This window comes from Natator depressus, chromosome 4 (genome assembly GCF_965152275.1).
Source record: "Natator depressus isolate rNatDep1 chromosome 4, rNatDep2.hap1, whole genome shotgun sequence".
Lineage (NCBI taxonomy): Eukaryota > Metazoa > Chordata > Testudines > Cheloniidae > Natator > Natator depressus.
The window spans coordinates 33,089,421-33,115,742 of record NC_134237.1 but is presented as its reverse complement, the minus strand read 5'-3'; the positions used below and the strand labels follow the sequence as shown (position 1 = coordinate 33,115,742).

Below are 26,322 nucleotides of genomic sequence, written 5' to 3'. Positions count from 1 at the left end.
CAGCTTTAAGTCTCCCCTGGCTAAACCAAATTCATAATCATCATCTACCACTTGGTTAGAATATGCCTCAAGCTCACATAATGCCAGGGTGTTAAACTTTCACTTCAGCTGAGTATGAGTGTGCTTATCGCCACACTGAATAGATGTGGCCTTCAATTTAACTGTCTGGAAGGCCTCCCTCGATAGCCATGGTCAGTGTGCTAGACGCCTAATAGCCAATTGTCTGCTCGGCAGATTGGTGGAGGATGGAGGTAAACAAAGAGCAGGCAACCTCGACATCATCTGGCAGGTCAGCTAGAGCCGAGAATCTATTTCTGATGTTGATACAAAACCTGTTGGCTAAACCCGGCACACAGAGAAGTGCATCAATGTCAAACGTTTTCCTCATCACAGAGGGCGTACTCACTTGTCAGAGCGTTAATGTCATGTAGGCAACCACTAGGTGGTGATCTGTTTTTGTGGCACATTCTGCAGCACAATATACTCTACAGGAGGCGAAGAGATGCCTGTCACGTGCGATATGTGGTCCAACTCCTTCTGAGTGATGTCATCATGAGAGATCCATGACATCTGATGTATGCATTGCCGCTTGAACCATGACCCAAGAATGGAAAGATTCTGAGAGGCGCAGAAGGTGAGCAAGCGGCAAGAGTGTACCTGAACTGTAATGGCCAATGACCTGATCAAGCCCAATTTGCCGGGAGCCAGTAACTGCATTTAGGTGGCCCAGAATCATGAAATTGTCATGTGGAGGGACTGTGCATACTAAAGATTCCAACTGATCGTAGAAATGATCTTTGAATCAACAGATTTCTCTGTCAGCGAATAGACTACTATGACAGCGAGGTGACTGTGCCGGTGTTTAAGACGTGCAATAAGTAGTAGAGAAGACCCGGGCATCCAGGTTATCAAGAAGGACTTGGTTTTGCCTCGCAGTAGTAATGCTACCCCTTGTAAGTGGTTGGGGCCGCTGGAATACAGAACTAATGAATCTTCCACCTTGTGGCATTCGTGATTTATCAGCCTTGATTCCGTTAGGCCTGCGATTGATATGCCAAGACCGTCCACACGAGACAGCGACCTGATGACCACACCTGTGAAGAGTTGCAACACTCCAGGTTGCAATTTTGATGGGTTGGTGGAGAACGCAGCTGCGATTGAATACATTGTCATGGTATACTGCTGACGTGCCTGCCGACATCAGAGAACAAGCATCCCCAGGCGGTCTTTGGTATGAGCCCATCACATCTGCACTGAGAGAAGACAGCACCGGTAGGTCATCTACAGCTGAGAGTAAAGCAGGGGCTTTAACCCTGGTGCTGAGTGCTAAGTTATTCATGTTGCAAGAGAGAATGATCTATAACTGTGTCTCTATAATCAGTTTCTCCCTCCAAAAAGACACTCCATGAAAAGGATTCAGAAACTGTTCCCAAGTCCCCAAAACCTCCTTCACCTCTTCATTAAGCTTATAAAATGGTTGGGCTTTGATATTCCCAATGGCAGCTAACAGTCTGGTGCAAAATGCCCAAGACTGCAACTCCAGCACTGTACGCTTCCTTGCCACTATAGCCTTGATAATCAATCCCAGAAGTTCCCACAGCGTATCCTGTGGGAATCTAGATACCCCAGTCTGTGTATCTATCCCACTCCCTAAATAGGTCAGCTTAGCAGAAGGCCCTTGTTTTTTCATCAGCCAGAGGTATCCCCAACCTAACATGGACTCATCATATATAGCTGTAGTGATCACATTCTTGAGAAGCTGAGTTGTCAGATGCCATAACATATTAGAGGGGTTTAGAAACAAAGCAAAGCTGAGGGTATCTCAGTTTTTCCAATACGCTATGCAACAACATTCCCACAGGGACGATCACACTCTGCTGAAGGTCCTATATGTAACAACTGGCTAGTGCGACACAGGCAGAACCAACAGAAATGAAACTGATGAACTCTTCAATTTCTCTCTGCTGCTAGAACGTGGGGAAAAAAACATGTTCAGATATTCTTATCCCCTGGTTCTATGGAGTGCACTTGTTAAAGAGGAGGGAAAAGAAAAATTCTCTTCCCAGTACCAGATTGTATTTGTGCTTCTCTTAAAGATTTTACTTATGGCTCAGCAGGAGCTGCAAAGTGAAACTGAATAGGAATACGTCAGTCTCCTTTTACTATGCTTCAGGAGTGCTGAGCAACAACATGAGCTGCATAGGCATGATTAAGAGCGGGAGAGAAACAGATTAAGGTCAGTATGACAAGAGGTGAGGAAGACCTAAGATAAAAACCACAGGAGTGGGGTCAGATATGAAGAGAAGGAGTGAAACACAAAAGGAGAGAGAAACCAAAAGCAGCTAGAAAGAAGGTTGGTATGGTGTTCCTCTAGCAGTGAGTCAGAGTTTAGGATGGGGCTTGATACCAAACTACGTGTCCCAGAAGGAGCTGGGAGTTCTGCAGGGGAGGTACATATAAACTGTGAGGAAATATATGCTCACAATCACTCTTTAATAATCCAAATGCAATCTCTAATCTGAAGAAATCTTGGAACCATTAGCAATTATCTTCAAGGACTGATGGATTTTGAATGAGGTCCCAGAGACTGGAGAAGGACAAATATAGCACCTATCTTTAAAAGGGGGAACGAAGAGGACCTGGGAAATTATAGACCAGTCAGCCTAACTTCAATACCTGGAAAGGAGATACTGGAACAAATTATTAAACAATCAATTTGTAAGCAACTAAAGCAGTGGTTTTCAATTTGTGGCCCATGAACCGTTGGGGGTCCACACCTCCATTTGAAATTTTTTAGGGGTCTGCAAATGAAAAAAAAGATTGAAAACCACTAACCTAATTTAAGGAATAGCCAGGATGGATCAGTCAAGAACAAATCGTACTAAACAAACTTAATTTCCCTCTTTAAGAGGGTTATGGCCAAGTGAATGAGGGTAAGCAGAAGACATGAAATATCTTGATTTTATTCTATAGTCCTACATGGAATTCTCTTAAGCAAACTACGGAAATGCAGTCTAGATGAATTTACTGCAAGGTAGGTGAACAACTGGTTAAAAGACCATACTCCAAAAGCAGTTATCAGTGGTTAGCTATCAAACTGGAAGGGTGCATCTAGAGGAGTTCCAAAGGGGTCAGTCCTGGATCCAGTAGTATTCAATATTTTCCTAAATGACTTTGATCATGGAGTGGAGAGTATGCTTATAAAATCTAAAGATGACAGACTGTGAGGACATTTTGGAGAACAGGATTAGATTAGAAAAGGATTACGATTACCTTGACAAATTGGAGAATTGGTCTGTAATCAACAAGAAGAAATTCATTGAAGACAAGTGCAAAGCACTTCACTTAGGAATGAAAAATCAAATGCACAACTACAAAATGGGGAATAATTGGCTACGTGGTAGTACTGCTGAAAAAGATCTTGGGGTTACAGTGGATCACAAAGTGAATGACAGTCAACAATGTGATGCAGTTGTAAAAAAAGGCTAATTTTCTGGGCAGTATTAACAGGACCGTTGCATGTAAGGACATGGAAGGTAGTTGTCCAGCTGAGGCCTCACCAGTGTTGAGTAGAGCAGGGAGTATTGTGTCTAATTCTGGGCACCATACTTTAGGAAAGCTGTAGACAAATAGGAGAGAGTCCAAAGGAGAGCAACAAAAATGCTAAAAGGTTAGAAAACTTGACCTATGAGGAAAGGTTAAAACAACGGTGCACATTTAGTCTTAAGAGACGACTGAGGGCAGACCTGATAACTGTCTTCAAATATGTTAAGGAAGAGGATGGTGATCAATTGTTCTCCATGTCCATTGAAGGTAGGACAAGAAGTAATGGGCTTAATCTGCAGGAAGAGAGACTTAGGTTAGCTATTAGGAAAAACTTTCTAACTACAGTATAAGGTAGTCAAGCTCTGGAAGAGGTTGTGGAATCCCCATCAACAGAAATTTTTACAAACAAGTTGGACAACAACCTGTCAGGGAGGGTCTAGCTTTACTTGATCCTGACTGAGTGCAGGGGGCTTCATGACTTTGAGATCCTTTTCAGCCTTAAATTTCTATGATTTTATGAAAGCTGACTGAAGAGAGCCATATTAAACCTTCCTCAACCAAGTATTATAAAAAAAAAGAAAAAGGAGGGATTCCAGCATATATCACACACCAAAATGGAAAGGGGATGAAAGAGAAAGAAACTGAAAGGTTGGGGTAAGAAATAACAAAATCCAAGGATGGGAAAGTGAGACAAAAAACAGGAGCAAAAGGAAGGTAATTCTACTGGGATATTTTATTTGGCATTTTTGAGCAAAAGAAATTCCAAAATAAAGCTTCTCCTTAAAATATTTCAATTATAGCCAACCCACTCAAATCTTTGTTCCATATCAGTCATACTCAGGTCTGATTGGTTCAAGAGCCAAATTAGTGATCAACATTACCAAAAAGAGTCACTGTAGTGTAAATTTATTGTTTCATTTACTATAGTACTACTCATATTTAAACAGTATGATGGGAAATAATTTAGTCAATATATTCTTCTCACAGTAAATAAGTTAATAACTTGAGCAAGTTGCTAACTTAATTAGTTAATAACATGGTAAAAGCATCCTAACTGGTTATTAATTAAAATCACACTGTTTTAATATCACGTGCTGCAAAGAGCAGCAGAAGACACTTTAAAGAGCCACTTGTGGCTTCAGAGCTGCAGTCTGAGCATCACTGTTCCATACAATACATTTACAGACAAATGAGGCTGAAGTTGAGAGAAAGAGCAAGGATGAAATGTGAAAATATTTCATTTACAAAACAGGTAACCAGTTATACGATATTGCAGGGTTTTGTTTTTGTTGCTAAAACAAGACTATTCTAGCACAATATGAAAGATTTCCAAAATGTAAATTACACAGTTACTGGGTTTGGATTTCATAATAGTGGTAGTGTCAAGAATAAAACGAGAATTGAGTGAAAAGAAATTAGATTATAAAGTAGTTTTTTGTTTTTGTTTTTGTTTTTTTTTTACAAGTCTTCCTTTTCATTAACCTCAAATTTCCAATACAACCATCACCACAGTATCGAGGCACTGACTGAAATACCAAGATTAATCTTGCATTTGTTCAAAATGGACCCTGCTGTTCAACATTCTTAGATTTAGCTGCTTTTAAACAGTTTTTTTAATTCATCGGCTTCTGTTAGAGAATTTACGCAAGCCACAAATTATTTAAATTTACCCACTATATGAGAGGGCAAAAATCAGCTCACTTAATCTAGGTGTTACAGCCAGTGTCAAGACAAATATACATTTAGAGCATTAAAACTTCAGTTAACTTCCAAAAATCTACACTGAGATTCTGTAGACTCTACTTTTAAAAGAAAAAATGAGTTTACAGAAGTTTCCCTGACCATCTTCACAACATTGCTATTTTTAAGCCCTGTTCACATTGGATCAACATTAACCCAGCTTCCAAATATACAACAGTGTAAAATTCAGTTATTTTAACAGGCTTTCACATTGCGGCCCTGATTCAGCAAAGCACTTAAGTTCATGTTTAACCCACTGAAGACATTTAAGCACTTGCTTAAGTGTTTTGTGAAATCTGACTTACACTTAAATGCTTTGCAGAAACAAGACTTAGGAGCATCTACGCAGTCTTACATGAATGAGATGAGATGTACTTTGTAATGTACAGAACCACAGGACAAGGTAAATTAGTAACCCAGAGTGTGCACATGCCATGAGGAAGAGCACACTTCATTAAACCTAAAAAATAATTTGTGACACTTTATACTCATCTGTACCACAGGCAGAATCCCCTCCCAAATTGGGGGGGGGGGGGGAAGTGTATTACGTGATCCCACTTTCAAATAATCACTGGTACAAATATTTCAAGAGTGCCTTAACTGCAGCGTTTCAGAGACCTGAAATGAACCTGTAACTGAAGAGGATAAAGCTGATCAACAACAGATTTCTGTTGCTGGTGAATGCCAACAACTTTTATTCATTTATCAAGGAAGATGCAAGTACAAGAAATGTGATTTATTATTGATAAAATTAAAACAAATATATGCAATCAGTAGAACCCTTAGGCTCCTGGCAAATTAAAAAGGGCCTTGGTGTCAGACCATCTGGACATCTCGGTCTTGAAAGTGTGATTATCCAACTGTGCTATATACACACACACAGACTGAATTTATGAAGATGTTTACATTTAGCTGTGTATTTAGCAATACCTGCTATGTTCTGTATCAAATGTCTGTACTTTCCATACAAATCACTGCTAGTATGTATATATGGAATACTGCACATTATAATAACTATATACATTTAAATATGCAATCATATCACATTTCTTCCCTGGTTTGTACGTACAGACTGCATGCACTTTGTACGTGACAGTTATTATTGTGAGTCTGCCTAGGAGGATTAAAGAACATTGTGCTGTAGCAAACCCCATTTAGCATGTCTATACTGCAATTACATTCTGTTCAGCAGTAGGGTTCAAACTGCTACTTAACATCACTGTAAAACTAAGAACCAAACAGCAGCTGCAAATCAATTTCCAAAACATCATTTTCTGTAATGATTTTTAAAAGATTTAGTGTGGGGATAATACTTTTCAAACAATTAATAGTTTTCATCTCTGCATGTTTGGGGGATAAAAGTCAGGTTGATAGACAACAGATTAATGGATTTTCCTAGGTTTTTTATTCATTGATAAATATGGAGATTATAACCCAGATTACAAAAGGGCTTTGAGAACTATATATGAAAACACTGTATCAGAGCCAAGTATTTAAGATTTAAAAGCTTTTGAGAATTTTTTTAAACCTGCACATATTTTATTAGCAAAAAGAAAAGGAGGACTTGTGGCACCTTAGAGACTAACAAATTTATTTGAGCATAAGCTTTTGTGAGCTACAGCTCACTTCATCGGATGCGTTCAGTGGATGCATCCAATGAAGTGAGCTGTAGCTCACGAAAGCTTATGCTCAAATAAATTTGTTAGTCTCTAAGGTGCCACAAGTCCTCCTTTTCTTTTTGTGGATACAGACTAACACAGCTGCTACTCTGAAACCTGACATATTTTATTGTAACTGAAACGACTGGTATCTGCTCAAATTTATGTATTCACTATTTAAACAAATATATTAAAATGTTATTTTGTAGGAAGTTACAGAGCACTAAAGTAGCCAAGAGAATACACTGCAAATGTGTAAAAACAAGAAAATGGAAATTGGAATTTCCATCTATCTATGCATAATGTAGTGTTTTACAACTTGGAAGGCAAGCCAGAACAGACCACTGAGAATCAGTGAGGATGATGAAGGTGCAATAGTCTAGATTCATTCCAGTTCCCCACTACAAATGTGCTGCCATGCGTAAAGCACCAAGAAGCTTCTTTGAAAGATTACCTCCCTGCTCCTACAACAGTCCCTATTGTAGCTTGCCACAGGAGCAGTTTATAGGGGTACAGGCTCAGGAAACAGCTCCCCAGCCCAAATTTTTTTTATGTCTGCTTTTCAAACATAGATCAGCTGCAACAGCATGTGACCAGATCCCACAGAGTCACCAATGGATGCACACTACCCGAACAGCACATGGCCTTTTGGTGAATTAGGGAAATGGCATAGGGAGGGGGAGTAAAAATGACAACAGCCAAAAAAGTCAAAAAAGGGGTGTGAGAGGAGAATGGAAACAAAAAAGAGAATAGTCAGAATAAACGCAGACACAAGATAACGGTACATAGCATTTTGAAAGGATGCAGCAAGGGGTGCCCTGGCACTAGTCAACTACTGAGGGGGTTCAACAGAAAGCAAAAACCCTACTATACATAAATGTATGTAGAACAAGTTGCAAATAGGTCTATTTAAAAAAAAAAAAAAAAATCAAAAGACAGAACAGAGACTGTCAGGTATGTTTTGTCAACAGGAAAAAAAATGGAAAATAAAACATTAAAACCTTGATAAATATTAAAAGTTAAGGTACTATTCTGTATTCTAAAATAAGCTAATACCTTCTTGAAGCAGTGGTTCCGATGGCTGTGTATTGGAAGGCACAGAAGCAGGTTCAGTTAAGTGGTCTGCAACAGGTGTTCTTATTGAAGAGGTCACAGCAGAAGAAACAACAGATGTTTCTACGCCAGGCTTGGTAAACTGAACATTCTGGCTTACAGGATGCGATGAATCTACAATACCAACTGAAAACAGAGTGGGAAAAGAAGATAACATTTTACTCATTAGCAAAGACAATTGCACAAATACCAGACAACAGTTAATTTGATGCTCGTTTCATAGTTCCTAAGATAAAGTATTTCAAAGAGCAACAGCTTTTAACTGCTAGATTGCTGAGAAAGAGGAAAATATGTTTTTCAGTTGAACACCAATTCTGTTAAGTATATATTCCATTAAGATGAAGAGATTACTGTTTTGAATATTAATGGTACCAACAACTGAAGCAGAAAATATAATTTCACACTGAAAGCGTCAGATAGATGGTTCAATGCTAAGTAGAGCCTGGGTACACCAGATTTTTAATCCATCCCCAAACCTATGCCCTCTAATTCCACCTCCAAAAATCATTCTCAGCCTGTTATACTGCACAGACACTAATCTTCCTTCCAAGTAAGGCAGCACAGTCAAGATGCAGCAATCAGCTGTGCAGTGTTCCACTGCTCTGCTTCCCTACCACAATGGTCGTTTCCAACTAGGGGGCACAGACACCTAGGATTCTGCTTTAATTAGCAATTCGTATCACATGGAATATTAAAATATTTTCACAGGGAATTTGCAATGTTGTTTTGAACATCTGAACATGATAGAATCTTCCCATTAAAACGCAAAACGATTGCCACTAGACAGGCTATAGCTCATTAGGAATACTTACCATATCAAAACTATCCTCACTTCACTGAAGTGAGTTTTAAAGGGGCACAGATATTGTAAAGGGGAGTAGGTCAAATATAGTTAAAAAAAACTTTTGTAAAGGTACAATAACTTTGTTTCCACCAAAATTCAATGTAGTCTGAATAAACTGTACTTTTAGCAAATGTAACTTTAAGCCACCTTTGTTTCAACACTTAAGGCTCAATTCTCCCCTTATGAACCTGAGAGCTATTAGAAATTGGTTGATGCACAGGTGCAGAGTACCTCCTTTCACAAGGTAACACTTCTGTCAATGCAGACCAATAAACCAGAAGCCAGGATCAAGTCTTCGATGATTATTTGACCAGATCAGACTATTAAAATGGCAAAAATAAAAGCAAAAGAAATTCAACTGACCACCAGCATAACATTTAGAATACAAATGAAACAAGTCTTACAAGTAAAAAATAGATAAATATGCATCATATTTTTAAATAATAAATGTTATGATTGCAGTTACAACTCAAGTCAGGAAAGCCAAAATTTGTATGTGCAACCTTAACTCTACCACCTGTGTATATATATTAATGATAGTCCAATCACGTGATACTATACTATTTTTCTCAAATAGTACAATATTATTTGAGTGGATTTTAGGGGATGCTTGAGGGGAAGGAGTAAAGCAACAATTCTGTTGGTTTGATTTCCCGGCTGGCTAAGTTAGTGTTAACTGCACATCAATAAATGATGCTAGGTGGTCACTGTATTTTAAGTTTGTTTAATTATTAGGCTGCCTAACACTTTTTGAATGATTTATTGCTGAAATCTAAATGATATAAAAAACATTAATGAACCACTATGCTTTTTTCTATAGCATATATACAAATTTGAGCAGTTTCTAATAACGAGCACTACTTATTATTTTTGCCAGACAGTGTGAATTGAGATAGTTTATAGCAGGGATTGTCAACCTTTGGCCCGCCAGTCCAAGCCCCCTGGCGGCCCAGTCCAAGCCCCCTGGCGGCCCAGTCCAAGCCCCCTGGCGGCCCAGTCCGGTTTGTTTACTTGCCGCATCCGCAGGTTCGGCCAATTGCGGCTCCCACTGGCTGCAGTTCGCTGCTCCAGGCCAATGGGGGCTGCGGGAAGCGGAATGGGCCGAGGGAAGTGCTGGCTACCGCTTCCCAGAGCCCGCATTGACCTGGAACAGTGAACCGCAGCCAGTGAGAGCCATGATCAGCCGAACCCATGGACACAGCAGGTAAACAAACCGGCCTGGCCCACCAGGGGGCTTACCCTGGCGGACTGCATGCCAAAGATTTATATAAACCAGGGATTGGCAAAGATGAGCAGTGATAATTTTTCTATTACTTAGAACACTGGTAAACTGCTATGATCAATTGTTCATAACTCAGTTAAAAAACCGAACCAATTTTCACTGGAACATTCAAAGATTCTTAATGATTTATTTCCTTGCCAAACGTTAATTTTATCACAAAAATTGTTGCAGCAGAAAGCTATCAAAAAAGCTTTCCCAAACTTATAGGGAAAGGTTTGGGGCTTTTATTTATACTCCTTGAAAACAGCAGAACAGTTTCTCTCACGCTTTAAAAAATTATGTTGCCTTCAAGCAGAAATAAGGCCTGGAAAATTACATATTCCTAGAGGAAAGTTTTGGAGTCCTGAGCAACTGAAAACAGGGGATTACAATGAGAACACTTACACAACTTTAACTATCACCTTTGTTACTGCTTTAAGTATGCCATTCACTCTTGAAAGACCACCACAAACCACAATCTCCAGCAGTTTTAAATTTTGCTAACAGTTTTTTTTTCCCCCTCAGCTGACAACAAGATGAAGTACATACTCAAATAGTGATTAACCTACAATACAGCAATCAAGCTCAAGATAAAGCTTGACAGAACATCTGTTTAAGTACATATTTTCTATTGGCTTATCCTCAACAAGCCTGATTAGCTACTACCACATTCCAGCTAGCAGATGCCATAAAAATGCACCTACAAAACTAACAATGCTTTGTTAGCTCACAGTAAATGTGAAAAAGTGCAGATGAAAACCCTTTAAAGTTAGCCAGAATTAGAGGAAAACTGCAACATAAAATAAAATATATTTTATGACATTACAGTGAAGAATTAATCACTAAATGTGTAAGAACCTTAAATATAAATTAAAATAATTAAACAAGAAGCTGCCATTTTTGGCACAGATAGGTTAATGTACGATTGCATGACAGAGGGAAGTCAATGTTTAAATTTTATGTATTTTGTTAACTAACTGTAGTTCAACCAGTTGCCTTGCAAACATGACAGCCTCTTGCCTTATCATGGATTCAGATGCTGAGCATCCCACTCTGCTTTTAAACATCAAGCTGGACCTTCTATTACAAATCGTCAGTCAGTACAGTAGCACCATTCAGTTATGAAGATACAGAAAGAGTACTTTTAAATACAAAAAGAGTATTTTGGTGGACAGTCTTTCCAGTATTTGTGGTAACATTCTGCAGTTAGAAGACTTAACATTATAGCCAGGGCCATGTGCAGCTATAGCAATGTAATGTAAGTCACACACTATATCCTGTATATTTTGTGGTATACAACATGAAGCTATGATAAGTAATTAACTATTTAAACAGGAATAGAAAACACTGGGTAGACAATGTGGCCAGTTTAACACTACTGTTGGCATTTTAACTTTTGAATTTTTTAATTCTGATTAACTGACAAGCATTTTATATTTAATGTTACATAGGTAAAATTACAATTTATTGGTGAGGTGCTGTTATACATCCATATGTACACTTATGTGATTAAGTAACAATAAGCACAGATGTAGATGAACAAGTAGATAGCTTAAAGGATTTATATACAGGCATTATAGGTACTACAGGGCACGGGTACATGGCATAGCACTGTTTTAGCCCAGGTCCAGACTAGTATCTATATTATACTGGCAAAGCACTCCTAGTTCGGACACAGCTTATACTGGAAAAACTTTACTTTTGCCAGCACAGTTTATTCCAGCCCCCCTTGAGCAAAATAAGCTATATCAGCACAAAAGCAGTTTTGCCAGTATAACTACATCTACACTAGGATCTTTTGCTGGCACAGGTATCTTGGTCACAAATCACTGAAAGAGCTGTGTCTGCAAATGTTTGTAGTGTAGATCTGGCCTTACTTGGGCAGGCATGCAGGTTTTGCTTATTACACAAAAGTGACAGATTTTAAATAAAAAAATTTTTTAATGTTAATTACAGGTCGCGCGCTGTTTCCTGCATGTTACAGGAAGTTCACTTTGCTGCTCAAAATGGCTTTAGGACTATCTCCTGAGCTGTGATCTTTGCTACATCTTGTTTAGACATACTTTAAACTGTAGATATAATCTTAAAGCCTTTGAGTATCTTATCAAAGTCTATGTCCAAAGTTTTCTGTAAACTTATTTACATACATGAGTCAAAACATTTCATTTATGGACAATCCCAGAAAATGTGTTCTAATCTAGATGACCTTGAAAGGGTTTGAGGTTATTTTGTTGACAATTTCTGTGTACTGTATCCATGAAAGCGAAGTGATGCGGGTACACATTTTGGAAAATATGTGCCTCTGAGACATCTGTAATTTCTTGAAATTCTGTTTCCTTCTGACAGGTTTCAGAGTAACAGCCGTGTTAGTCTGTATTCGCAAAAAGAAAAGGAGTACTTGTGGCACCTTAGAGACTAACCAATTTATTTGAGCATGAGCTTTCGTGAGCTACAGCTCACTTACTAACCAATTTATTTGAGCATGAGCTTTCGTGAGCTGCAGCTCACTTCATCGGATGAAGTGAGCTGTAGCTCACGAAAGCTCATGCTCAAATAAATTGGTTAGTCTCTAAGGTGCCACAAGTACTCCTTTTCTTGTTTCCTTTTGAATTACTTTATTTTTTGACACTTTTCACAGATACAGGAGAATGTCAATTTGGTTTTAACATGTGCCTGGCTTACTGGATTTTTTGCTTTATCTTTCCATCTGTTTTGGTGTGAAAGAAATCCCTACATGGATGAAGTTTTCTGGATAGGAAATTTTTGTCTATAGTGACCAGCTCCTAACAGTGCAAAAAATTACTTCCAAGTAAAACTATTTCCTTTAAAATTATGCAAAATGAGGAGGTCTGTTCTGGCATCTTTAAAGTTTGATACCAAAATAGCTTGTATAGCCAACCAAGTAGGTAAACCAAGTAGAACCATTTAAAGTGATCAGCTGCAAGAAGATTTTAAGGAGCTGCTGCAAATTTTAAGTCAACCTTCTCTAAGCACAAGACACATTAAGTTAAGCTGTATAACACTTCTTATGCTACACTGAACAAGTTACCCTCTAAGAAATGAGACAGAGGTAATGAAGATGAAAGGAAAGTAAATCAAGAAAAATATTTATGTTTGTAACTACATTTTTTCTAAACATATGCAGTGCAGGATGAAGACTAGAAGTTTTATAGCAATACCAAACAAAATTTACTCAATCTGAAAATGCTTTAAGCCTGCACCAACAACCTGAAAAAGTAACTAAAATTCTATCACTCCCTCCCCCCGCAGTGAATTAATTACACCAGGAACAAAGAAACATTTGGCATCTTACTCCTGACCTGACTGTTGCAGCAATTCAGGTTATATTTTCAGTATAATGCCACGTTAGTCATGGATAAAAATCTGCTGAGCAATTTTAACTGGAAAATTGTGAGTTTCAGCAAAAGTCTGGAATTTACCATGAAAAGGAACATTATTTATTAACCCTTTGTTTACCCCAGACTTCCCAAATGGTGCAAATTTATTATAAAATTGGCTTTTGGCTAATTAATGTTAAGAATATTCAGCCTGTTGTATGTAACACGATAATCTCAAACAGAACAAAATAAACTTAAATTGGGTACAACTCGCTGACTTAGAAAAATTAATCTTTGAATCAGCCAGCGGCATAATTATCTACCTTACATTCAATGAGCTCGGTGTTGTTATATTGCTCTAGTACAGTAGAAAAGGAATAATGTATTAGTGCTTATTCTTAGGTATGTAACTGTAAATAGGTATATATAGATTTTAAAGTTACATTACACCACATTAGGCAAGCAAGCACAGAACAAATAGACTGTCCCTGCCCCCAAAGAGCTTACAATCTAAATAAATGTTAAGTCAGTTGAAATCTGAAGGTTAAACTTAAATCTATACAGATGTTTTTCAGAAATCAGTTAAAACCAGACAGAAGTTTGCTGAATGAAAAATTGTCTGTAAACACTACTTTAGCACTCATAATTCTAATTAAGCAATGACTGCTTATCTGACCGCTTAATTAAGGAACAAATGGAAGACCACAAAAAATATCACTCCACGCATCTTTCAAATTCTCATTTAGGTTTTTGCCAGCTCCATTTCCCTGTCTTAAAAAACATGTCTCTTGGAGACAACATTGTTAGGAGCAAATAAATAATTGATTTTAACATGTCTAACCATCAAAATTTTTCATTTAAATGAAAAATGTTTGTAAATGCAACATCATCACAGAATTTGAACAGACACAAAAAGGTTCACATTAATACTACAGATATGTATGGTAGTATTTTCAATTGCTGCTTGGATAATATTTTTCAATTTTCCCCCAGGATGTGTATAATGTGGTCAAGTTTATTATTACTGTGAAAACTTCAAATTTTCAATATCCTGACTAATCCATTTAAATTTTCAAACTTAACAAGGCATTAACTGATTTCTGCATTTAACTTTTTTTAAGAGAAACAAAAGAAGGAAGGAGAGAAGTCAAGCAGATCTGGGGAAATGAAGTCATTTATGTCATCACCCCATTTCATATAAGTTACTTAATGCTTGACACTAGCTACCTCAGTGAGATTTTGTTTTCAATTTTTTTACGTTATTTATTTCTGGGGTGGGAGGGAGGGAAGGCCAACAAAGAGGGAGAGTGTGTGTCAGGAATCTTTAGGAGTATCTGCAAGCAATGAAAGGAAGAAACCAGCTTTCTAATCTCTCCTTGCAACTGCAAATCCCCTATAAAGTAGGAATGGAAGAAGCAGCAGCAGATAGGCATCTCAGAGCAGCAGTAGAGACTTCTTGGCATGCAACCTAGCATGGTTCTAGGTTGAAAATATAGCTAATCAGAGGAGATAAAGTGAACAAGGATTGTGAGGGGGCTCACCACCACCAACCTTCAATTTTGACAGATGAGGAAAGCAGACAGAGGGAGGAAAGGAAATACAAAGATGCTTGTCCTTAGAATTCTTAGGTGAAGAGCATCAAGTTTTTATGGTTAATATAAGTAAAAAACAACATTTCCACACTTCTTTTTCATAACCTTTCAACAAACTATCACTTTCAATCCAGCAGGAGCCTAAGCTACAACTCAACATACTAAAATTAAGCTAAAAGGTACTCTGCATTCAAACTACACAAATGGTTGAAATAAGGCAGGGCTTAACTAGCATGTGTTAATTAAGCCTGATCAGAACTCAACCATTTTTCTGAGTCAAGACAAACCTTCAACTAAAGAAACATGATAAGCACCTCTCTCAAACTCTCTTTTAATAAGCCTTGAACCCAAGTCCCCTTTTCCCGGCAAAAAAAATTCTTGCATCATCTCCAAATGTGCAATGAGAATTTGAAAGACTATTTTCTAATTCAAGTGTGTTCAGTTGTTTAGTAACCATTTCTTCCAGTAAAGGAAGACTACACCCATCTTGCTCAGCTCAGTCAGGAACTTAAAAATGTGAGAAACTTACCTTATTTTTTGTTTAAGGTGGTATCTAACAGAACTAAGGGTTCTTATTCTCTTATTACAGTAGATATTGGGAGCAGCTACCTTGCTAAAAATGTGATGTTGCCAATGTTCAAGTAACTTATCAGCAAGATGGCTGCTACCAGCAATAGGATTTTCAAATGCATTTAGGTTATAAGTGGTTTTTCACCTTTTGAATTTTCAGAGTGGGCTTAGCAAAATAAGTAGAGTTTTCCTTCACTAGCATTTGAAAGTATTAAATCACCATGTTGGGGCATGACAAACTGATTTTTGATTAGGTTGTCTGTTTTCAGAACTGATTGAGAGAAAATATACCTAGTTTGTCTCTTTTCCCCCCTAAGCATATATATATATATATATATACATACACATACACATACACATACACACACATATACATACACACACACACACACACGCACACACATTAGAAGCCTCTTTGATTCTTCAGTTCTGTTTACGCATACGTTTATGTATTCTTTCCCAAAATGTTTATTAGAAACATTTGCACAAAAATAGTGTCTTTTTCTTTAGCTGACTTCCACTGAGAGAGATGCAAGTCACACATCTGTCAGCAACAACACAATTAGCTGCTATGGAGAGAATTATGTTCTCACCAACAGAAAATAATGTCTTCAAGGGATTAATAAGGAACAGGAGGTGATAAACTTAAAGGATACAGGGGCCCCGTATTTATGCAAATGTCGATTAAAACAAATTAAACAGAAATACCTACACTTAAAATATTTTCAGATTTCCATGAGGCATCATCATTATACACTAATCACTTAAAATTGTTTCAATTATAGAAAAATACTTAATTTCATTAAGAAACTTCCTGATTTTGGCATAGTATTATACCTGTATTTATTTGGTTGCTTGCTTTAGCCAGGGATCCAGTGCGATTCCTGCTGAAGTTGTCTTGAGCTGACTGAAAATCTGAAGTGGACCATGATGTAGAATTATATCCCAAAGGAACTTGGTGTGGCAGTGTATGAGGTACAGTTGAACTTTGACCAGGAAATGCATTAGTCTCTTCAAACTGCCCAACAGCTGGAAGGCTCTGGGAAGTAAATACCTGCCCATATGGACTACCAATAGACATAGAAGGATAGGAAAGATTAGGATATACAGCACTAGAGACGGTAGGCATGGCATAATGACCAGAAGAAAGGGGAAATCCTTGAGATGCAACTGAAGAGCTGGTTGAGGAACTGTAGTGACTACTCAATGCAGAATATGACTGTGGAACACCTGTATGTAAATGGGATGCAGATGATATTGCTCCTTGGGTAAGTCCTCCAGCTGACTCCACAGGATGAGCAGCCCCACTGTACAACTGCTGGGGCTGCTGGGTGTTCAACATGCTGGGACCCACAGAAGGTGTGATGACACTTTGAACTGGTATTGAATAGCAAGCAGAGTGGTAATCAGCAACATACTGGTTATTCAACTGCGACGGGACAGCTTCATGGGGCACTTGTGGGTAGTGTCCGGAGGAAGCACTATAGTTTTCAAGATGTAAGCCATATCCAAAAGGGAACTGCATCGGATTCTGCATTGGACCTGAAAAGAAGAGAAAATGTCATAAGTATTAAAGTTGTATGGGTTACACACACCTTTATCGCAGTTGGTTGACACACAGACAGACTGGGGGGATCAGTGTGCTTATTAGCATTAACATACCAGCAGCAGGAGCAAGCAAGCAACCAACAGCACCAAAAAAGGAAGCTACTTCCGAACAGTGGAAAGGACAGAATGGCTAAAGTAGCAGATATTTATGTGAAAATAAAATACTTAAAGCAGTTTGAGTACACATACAAAACACAATTTTCAAAGTTCCATCTCAGATATTTGAACATTTATTGTAAAAAGTTTTCCCCAAGTTAAGATGCTACATGTCATATTTATATTTGGAGGATTATTTTTTAAACAAACATGTTAGAAAGCCCCTGAAAAGGAATGGTATTTATAACAGAAAAACGAACAACATTATCTGCCACTTTTGGTATTTATAACAGAAAAATGCCAATATGATAAGGTACTTCAAAAACAACCTGCGAAATGTGATAGGAAAACAAGATCTTCCATTCAAACCAATCTGTCAGTGGATAAAAGTTAGTAATACTTAGTTTTATGAATTCTTAAGAGATGACTAAAGTGAAATGCTGAGTTGCTATTGCTTTTTCCATTATGCTCTCACATGGTTTTTGAAGTCTGAGCTTTCACAAAAGCCCAGCTATAAACATAGTATCCAGGACGATAGCTCTTCATTTCCATTCACTGCCCCATAGTCCTCTGGTACAAGGCAGTCACTGCCAAGTACTTTTAGTTATGTATGAATTTCTCATTTGTTTTTCCCCCACTCTAATTTGGCTCTACAGGATAAGCTGCTTGCATCAAATACGCTTTCATCTTTGCCCAGGCTACTGTGCATACATACATTCATAGAGCAACTTGTGTTTTGATGTTATACCAATAAAATATAAACCAGCAGGATCTTATTAAAGGGAATAAGGCCAAATGCCACATTTATTGTGAATACAGAAAGAATCATAGTAAACAGTTAGTTATAGCTATAACATTCCATTCAATTTCATATTTTTCACACGTTTGTACTTAATCAAGTACCCTTGCCAGCACAGAATAAATCAGGGAGCAGCTGGATAAAGTAACCTGCCTTCTTAGGGTTTGTCTACACAAAATACAGTAAAAAATTATACAACAAAGTTGCACTGGTTTAACTTAATATATGATGTTAAACTCATTTAGCTAAACCAGTACAAAAGACTGTAGACATTCTTATTTTGGATTGAAGTGAAACTAAAATAATCCTGGTTTAAACTAAAAATGAGTCCACACAGACTTTACAGTGGTTTAAATGTGATTTAAGTTAAAGTGGTGAACTTTTTTAATAGATTATCTCTTTAGTTTTTAATATTTCAACATGTTTAATTTTTAACACTGCAGTTCCTTAAGACTGTTGGGAAAAAAATCATTAATAGTCTGAATTCATATTAGAGTACTACCGTCACCTAGGTGTCACTTTTCAGCTAGATAGCAGACACCAGCAACATGCTCAGTTATAATTAATAATTTTATTTTCAAATATTCAGTGAGAAGTTCTTACATTTGGACTTCAAGATTGATGGGCTAAGCAAAATAGGCATTGTTTTAAAAGAAGGGCTTCAACACAGAATCAAACAGGAAAAGTTGAATAGTTAGGAAGAAAACTATTAAGACAAACAAAAGGCAAGCCAATTTTACAAAACATTTTTTTTTTTTAAAGTGTGTACCAGTATGAAAATCACTAAGGATCCTTCACATGGACTTGTCCCCTGGATCAGACAAATACTGTCAAGGCCATGAGAACTAATGACTTTTTGAATACTTTCAAGCCCCAATTTATCACCTCTGCCAAACACTAAATCCTTTTGATGGAAGTCTTTTGATTGAGCTCTTCGTGAGGTTCCAATAAATTCCAACAGTTGGGAGAAGATTTGACAGAATTTATGAAGTCTAATGTATGCAGTACTCTCGCAGCAATGCATACCGTTATCTCTAGCATGTGCAAACACATCAGTAACTATATTTACATAAGCAATACTTACTCCTCACAACATATAACACACACTGATTTTAGAAGCAGAGACCAAATTCAAGGAAGCAGATGGTGCCATTCGGGGCAAAGTAGAACATGGCATTAAAACTAAAAAAATCAAGACTCGCAGTCTTGTTTTTCGATTTCCTGTTTCCCTTCTTTCTCCCCTTCCTTTATATAAACAATGCCCTAAATGCTGCATGTCAGTTCCCCAGGTAGATCAAAAACAAAACTATATTTTTCAAAATGTTGGAATGTTATTGTGTGGTTATGTAAAGTGACAAATTAAATTAACATCTTGCCTATGAACCACTAAATCTACAAGCCTGTAAATATATCCCAAGATAAAGAATATGCAAACTAAGAAACAAACAGATATTCAGTAATTAAAAAAAAAAAGTTAACAAGATGAAAAATGCAAAAGTCGGCTACTGAGTTTATTTTTAAAAATTATTAAAAATGATTGTCTGAATCACAAGTAAATTAAATGGTCAAACTTTAAAACGAAAAGGAGTACTTGTGGCACCTTAGAGACTAACAAAGGTATCTGAGCATAAGCTTTCGTGAGCTACAGCTCACTTCATCGGATGCATTCAGAAAGCTTATGCTCAAATACCTTTGTTAGTCTCTAAAGTGCCACAAGTACTCCTTTTCTTTTTGCGGATACAGACTAACATGGCTGCTACTCTGAAAACTTTAAAACAAAATTATTTACCCATGTTGCTGATAAGCCTTTAAACTATTACAGTGAAAGAATTTTAAAAATCCAAATGGTCATTACTATTTTTACTCTTATTTTTGACATTTCTTCCACGGTCTTAGATACAGTAAAAATAGATGAGGTAAGTTATAGTTTCCTATTTTTAGTGTTGCAATATTTGGATTTCAACACTGAATGGAAATGGCTGTTTATTTGAAAACAACTGTTTACATTAGAATTTTATAAACATGGAAAAATTTATATTGGTCACAGTTACTACAAAATTAAACTTCTGGGCAAAATCTAAGTTGAAAGTCTCTTTCTAAAAGCTTCTATTTAATCGTACCAGGTTTCCACAAACCTTCAGCAATATGTGCATGAACTTGATTCACAATCTGTTGCCTAAACATGACAGAGGCTACCACCTAAAACTTTGTTCATATAACTAAAGAGCATTAAAATTAAAGATCTCAATCCTGCAAACAGATCTACAGAGACTACCCTCTGTGCCCATGCCAACCTGACTGTAAAATCAGAGCCTAGGAGAAGATGTTAAAATGCAATGCTAGCAAATATACATAATATAAACAACACAGAAATGAAACTGATTAGGATCAGAAGCTGTAAAGACCTCATTAAATCAATTATACATATTTTACGATCAATTTTAAAATTGTGAGCTATAAAATCAGTGACAGTATCATTGTAGATTAAAATATATGTAAAAACATATCCTCTTAGTACATTTTCATGCTAAAATACACAGGCAGTTTGCTCAATTTTAGGATATGTAACTTGAAGTGCACGTCTTCTCATTTTGTTATAATAAAACACTATAAGAAACAAAAAGCACCATATTTCCCCAAAATCCCTGAAGTCTTAACCCTGAAGATTTATGTACATGCTTACTTGGTGTATATGAATAAACCCACTGGGAATGCAAATATTTCCATCGAAACTACTCAGGTGTACAAAATAAACCATGTGTCTAAGAGTTTGCAGAACAAAGGCCTGAACATCTTTCAGCCTCCAAATTGTTCCCAAGATGCAGTTTCCCAACTAGAATAGTTCCAAAATTAAATTAAATTCAAGGAAAAATATTGTACTACCCCACTTAATATTTTGAATAAGCCTACCTGGCACTATTTAATATTCTGAGAAGTTATTCCTCAGTTTCAGAGCCAGAATTGCAGTGATAGTCAAAAAACTTATCAAAGATTGGGTTTTTTCATCTCAGTTGTGCAGCCACTTAATTTCAAACACTTCATGCCCCCTTCCCAACCACCAGACACAGTAAAAAACACAAACTATGTCTAGATAGCTGTGCATGCTGGTCTGTTAAGTCAAAAGTCACCCCTGCAGGCTCTCCATAATGCCAAATAGGTGACATCCACCTGCAAATCATGGGTGTCCACGAAGAGGGAAGTCAACATCTAGGCTAGTGATACTCAGACCACAGTGGTTCAGTAGCCAAATTAGCAATCGACATTACCCAAAAAAGAGCCACAGTAATGTGAATTCATGGTTTCATTTGCTATAGTACTATATATTCATATTTAGTGTTTATACAGATACATTATTCTCACAGCAAAATGACTGCTCAAGTATTACTTTATCAGCTACAAGAGATTAACAACATAGAGCTGGTCTACACAAAAGCTGTAAGTCAATCTAGAGTTATACTACTTCAGTTATGTAAGTTACATAACTGAAATTGACATAACTTAGGTCAGCCTATAGCAGTGTGCTGTGTCCATGCTCTCCCACTAATTTACCTTATGCTTCTCAGGGAGCTGGAGTACAGAAGTCGACAGGAGAGTGCTATGCCATCGACTTAGCTTCTCATCAACAGCACTGCATCAATAGCAGCAGTGCTGATTTAGTCGTTAGATAAGCCCATAGCAAAAGCATCCTGTTTGGTTAATAATTAAATCACACAGTGTTTTAATATCATGTGCTGAAAAGAGCTACAGGAGACACATTAAAGAGCCACTTGTGGCTCCCAAGCCTCAGTCTGAGTATCACCAATCGAGGTTAACCACTCACAGGACCACCAGAACCTCGTGTGAACTGAAGGCATTGCTTCACTCTACATCCTGAAAAGCCCGTTATGTGACATTAAACCAGCCGGTCACTCAGCTAGATGGGAACACAACTGGACCACACAGTATGTGTTCTAACCCCAGGAGCGGAGACACAGCTCAGCTAACCAGGGCCCAAGACAAAACACACGGAAATGCCACATGGCAGAGTCAGCCCTTCCTCCTCGCCCATCCCCCGATGCCCCTATCTGCCCCAGCCCACAAATGCCCCGCCCTTGTCCCAGCCCCTCCAGTCGCCCCCCCCGCCCCGCCCTTGTCCCAGCCCCCCCAGCCCCCCCCGCCCCCTCCAGTCTCCCCCGCCCTCCTCGGTGCCAGACCCCACCGTCCCACCCTCTGCCCCTTGCCCTCGCCGCTCTTCCACCAGCGCTACTGCCCCGAGCGGCCAGCCCCACGCTCTGCTGCCCCCGGCCAGTCCAGCCCCGCTCCAGCGCTAGGCCCGCGCGGGGCCCCGGCCTCGGCTCCTCACCGTTCTGACAGGGCGGCGCCCTGGCCGCAGCGACGGGCGCTCTGGCCCCTCCAGGGGCTGCGGCAGGGCGCGGGGGGATCCCGGCTGGCGCCGACATAGCTCCTCGCTGCGCCTCTGCCTCGGCGGACGCGCCGGACGTCACCAACGGAAACGACCCTGGAACGCGCGCAGCCGCAGCCTTCCGCCCTGGAACTGGTGCGTGAAGGAGCGAGAGCAGCCAATCCGGGCTCGGAGTCACCGCCACAACCCACAGCGCCCCCTGCCGCCTCCTCCCAGCCCTGCGCCACCGCCGCAACCTGCGGTGCCCCCCAGTTTCACCTTCACAGCCCACAGCGCCCCCTTGCGCCGCCTCCCAGTCCCGCACTGAATTCCAACCCCCCGCGCCCCCTAGTTCCCCTCCAAAATGCCATCCCCACTGACTCCCCTGCGCCTCCCAACCATGGCCCATATAGATATGCAAGTCCCAACTTCTGCCCCAGCCTCTCCAGACCCTACTGCAGCCCTTGCTACTGCATGTGCCATATGGGCCCTTCCCTTTTTCTCTTCTCTCCTCCTCTCCCCTAGATTTGAGCCATTTCTGATGGGGGTCCGGAGTCCTTCAGCCAGGGCCCCTTTGCTGTCTGTCCCATCTCCAGCTGGAGTGTTCCTGCTGATTATAGCTCTAACAGCAAAGCTTTGGGAGGGATCTTGTTTCTCAGGAGAGAGAGAGGCAAGATCAGCTCCTTAAAGTCCATCCAGAGACCCAAAGGCAGTTAGGGTGACCAGACAGCAAGTGTGAAAAATCGGGAGAGGAGCCTCTCTAAGAAAAAGAGCCCAAAATCGGGACTGTCCCTATAAAATTGGAACATCTGGTCACCCTAAAGGCAGTGCAGATCCTGGCAGAGCAGTGCCATGCGTTCCCCCTGGGATATGCAACTTTTAAGATCCGGCACCAGTTTCAGCTTCCAGCTAGATTTAAGGTGCAGCCCAAGGCAGAGCACAGTACAGTGATCTAGTCTGGCAGTTACAAATCCCTGGATGAAGAGCCACATTTAAAGGGAACAGTTGCACTCTTCAGACCAGACAGAGATGGAAAAAAGTTTGTTTTGGCCACTGTGACGTTGTGATCTTCCAACAACAGCTGTGAACCCAACAGTACTTTCACACTGAGATATCTGGTGATAAATGTCAGGTACACACCCTCAGGAAGAGAAGCAGATGTCATCCCCACACTATTCTTCAGTCTACCAACAACACCTCAATTTTATCCAGATTGAACTTCAACCAGCTCGCTCTCATCCCACCCTATGTCCTGGCTGGATTGGATGAGGCAAAAACAAAGAGCTGGGTGTCATTAGCCTACTGAAAGCAAGGCAGCCTACGTCCGCTGATTAGCCCTCCCAAGAGCACACTGTACACACTGAACAGGAGAGGTGAAAAAATGCAACCCTGTGGGACTCCACAACAGCACTAGTAGGGACTAGAAGTAATTGTCCAAAACAACTGTCTGGGAACACTCAAGAGACACCCAGCAAAAGTCATTTCCTTTCCACTCCTACTACCATAATCAGAGAGTAAACAACACTTAATGATTATTGGTATCAAAGGAGACAATAGATCAATAATGTCAGCATCTGCTAGCAAAGGGAGATAGCAACAGGATGGCTTGCCTTCCCTGGGCTGGAAAGCCAGGGGCTAAATCCACCTGATTACAGCATGAGCCCCACCTGAGGGGAATCAGGCACTTCCCCATAAAGAGCAGAAGGTGGTTTTAGTAAAGAAGGGGAAACTAGGTGTAAGTGATGATAAATCCTAGGTGGAATGAGCACTAGGTAGGAAGCTCAGTAGGAAGGAAAGCTTTTCAGTAGGGAGATCTCTGAGACAGCCTCACTAAGTAGGGAAGAGATGCAGAGACCCAGAAAGGAACTTAAGAGGCTGGGTCAGAAGTGGCCTGGGGGAAACTGCAACACTGGTAAAGAAATAGACTTAGGGCATGGCTACACTTGGAGATGTAGAGGGCTTTGAGTTAAACCCGCCTTCGGAGAGCACAGTAGGGAAAGCGCTGCAGTCTGTCCACGCTGACAGGAACAAGCGCACTGGCGTGGCCACATTTGCAGCACTTGCAGCGGCATTGGAAGGGACGCATTATGGGCAGCTATCCCGCAGAGCACCTCTTCCCATTCTGGTGCTGTGGCTTGTGGGAAGGGGGCAGGGGACGTGGGGCATTCTGGGTCCTGTCCCAACGCCCCATGATGCATCGGTTCGCATCCCAGCAATCCCTGTGCTTCCGTCCACATTTGGTGCCGTCTTTCAACGTTTTTTGTATTGCGCGCTCTGTCTTCCCTTTCCGTCTGCAGGAATGGAGCCCGAACTGCTGAGGAATATGCTGACAAGTCTCGCCAGCACGTCACATTTGGCAGTCGAGTTATATCTTATGATCCAAAGTGACAGTGAGGGCTCTGACGATGATTTCGACTCGAGTAACACATATGACACGAGTTTGCTTGTGGCATTCATGGACATGCTCACCACCGTGGAACGCCGCTTTTGAGCTCGGGGAAACAAGCACTGAGTGGTGGGATCACATCGTCATGCAAGTCTGGGATGACGAGCAGCGGCTGCAGAACTTTCGGATGAGAAAAGCCACTTTCAGGGGACTGTGTGAGGAGCTCGCTCCCACCCTGCGGCGCAAAGACACGAGATTGAGAGCTGCCCTGACAGTGGAGAAGCGGGTGGCTATTGCAATCTGGAAGCTGGCAACTCCAGACAGCTACCGATCGGTCACTAACCAGTTTAGCGTGGGAAAGTCGACCGACTGTTGGAATCCTGTTGATGCATCCTGCTCAGAAGAACCGTGACTCTGGGTAATGTGCATGACATTGTGGATGGCCTTGCACAAATGGGTTTCCCTAACTGTGGAGGGGTGATAGATGGCACACATATTCCAATTCTGGCACCAGCCCACCTAGCCTCTGAGTACGTTAATCGGAAGGGGTATTTCTCTATAGTTCTCCAAGCACTTGTGGATCACTGTGGGCGTTTCATTGACATTAACGCAGGCTGGCCCGGAAAGGTGCATGACACGTGCCTCTTTCGGAACACTGGTCTGTTCAGGAAGCTGCAAGCCGGGACTTTTTTCCCAGACCAGAAGATCACCGTAGGGGAAGTCAAAATGCCCATTGTGATCCTTGGAGACCCTGCTTACCCTTTAATGCCATGGCTCACGAAACCCTACACAGGGAGCCTTGACAGCAGCAAGGAGCAATTCAACAACAGGCTGAGTCGGTACAGAATGACTGTGGAGTGTTCTTTTGGCCATTTAAAGGGCCGCTGGCACTCTCTGTATGGGAAGCTGGACCTGGCCGATGACAGCATCCCCGCAGTTATAACCGCGTGCTGTACCCTCCATAACATTTGTGAAGGGAGGGTGAATGATTCACTCAGGCATGGAACTCAGAGGTTCAACACCCGGAGGCTGAATTTAAACAGCCAGAGAGCAGGGCTATTAGAGGGGCCCAGCGCGGGGCTGCAAGGATTAGGGATGCCTTGAGGGAGCAATTTGAGGCTGAAAGCCACCAGTAACGTCTGGTGCCCTGCACGGGAGTGAAGTGAAGTGTTTCCAATGTTAGTAGGAATCTGGGTCTGCTATGCTGACTTGCAGTGCCTGTTTCTTTTCTGGGCTAAGGTATCTTTTACTTTATGTAAGAATAAAGAATGTTTTCAAAGCCAAAAAATTCATTTATTGAAAAGAAACACAACTGCTTGGGAAACAGAAAGGGCAAAGGGATGGGGTGGGGAATGGTACAATCACAGATTTGCTTATGTCCTGTTATCAT

General features: G+C 40.2%; 1 protein-coding gene across 2 annotated transcripts in view; it reads right to left on the bottom strand.

The window, feature by feature from the left end:
* Positions 1-22,631, bottom strand: part of SEC24B (SEC24 homolog B, COPII coat complex component) — an 83,106-nt gene extending 60,475 nt beyond the window's left edge. For both annotated transcript variants that reach the window (XM_074950734.1, XM_074950735.1), the window contains exons 1-3: positions 22,508-22,631; positions 16,500-17,204; positions 8,001-8,183 (exon numbers count right to left, since the gene is read on the bottom strand). In XM_074950734.1, coding sequence (XP_074806835.1) covers positions 8,001-8,183; positions 16,500-17,204; positions 22,508-22,604 — 985 coding nt within the window. In that variant the 5' untranslated portion in view covers positions 22,605-22,631. The remainder of the gene's footprint in view (positions 1-8,000; positions 8,184-16,499; positions 17,205-22,507) is intronic.
* Positions 22,632-26,322: the final 3,691 nt, after the last annotated feature.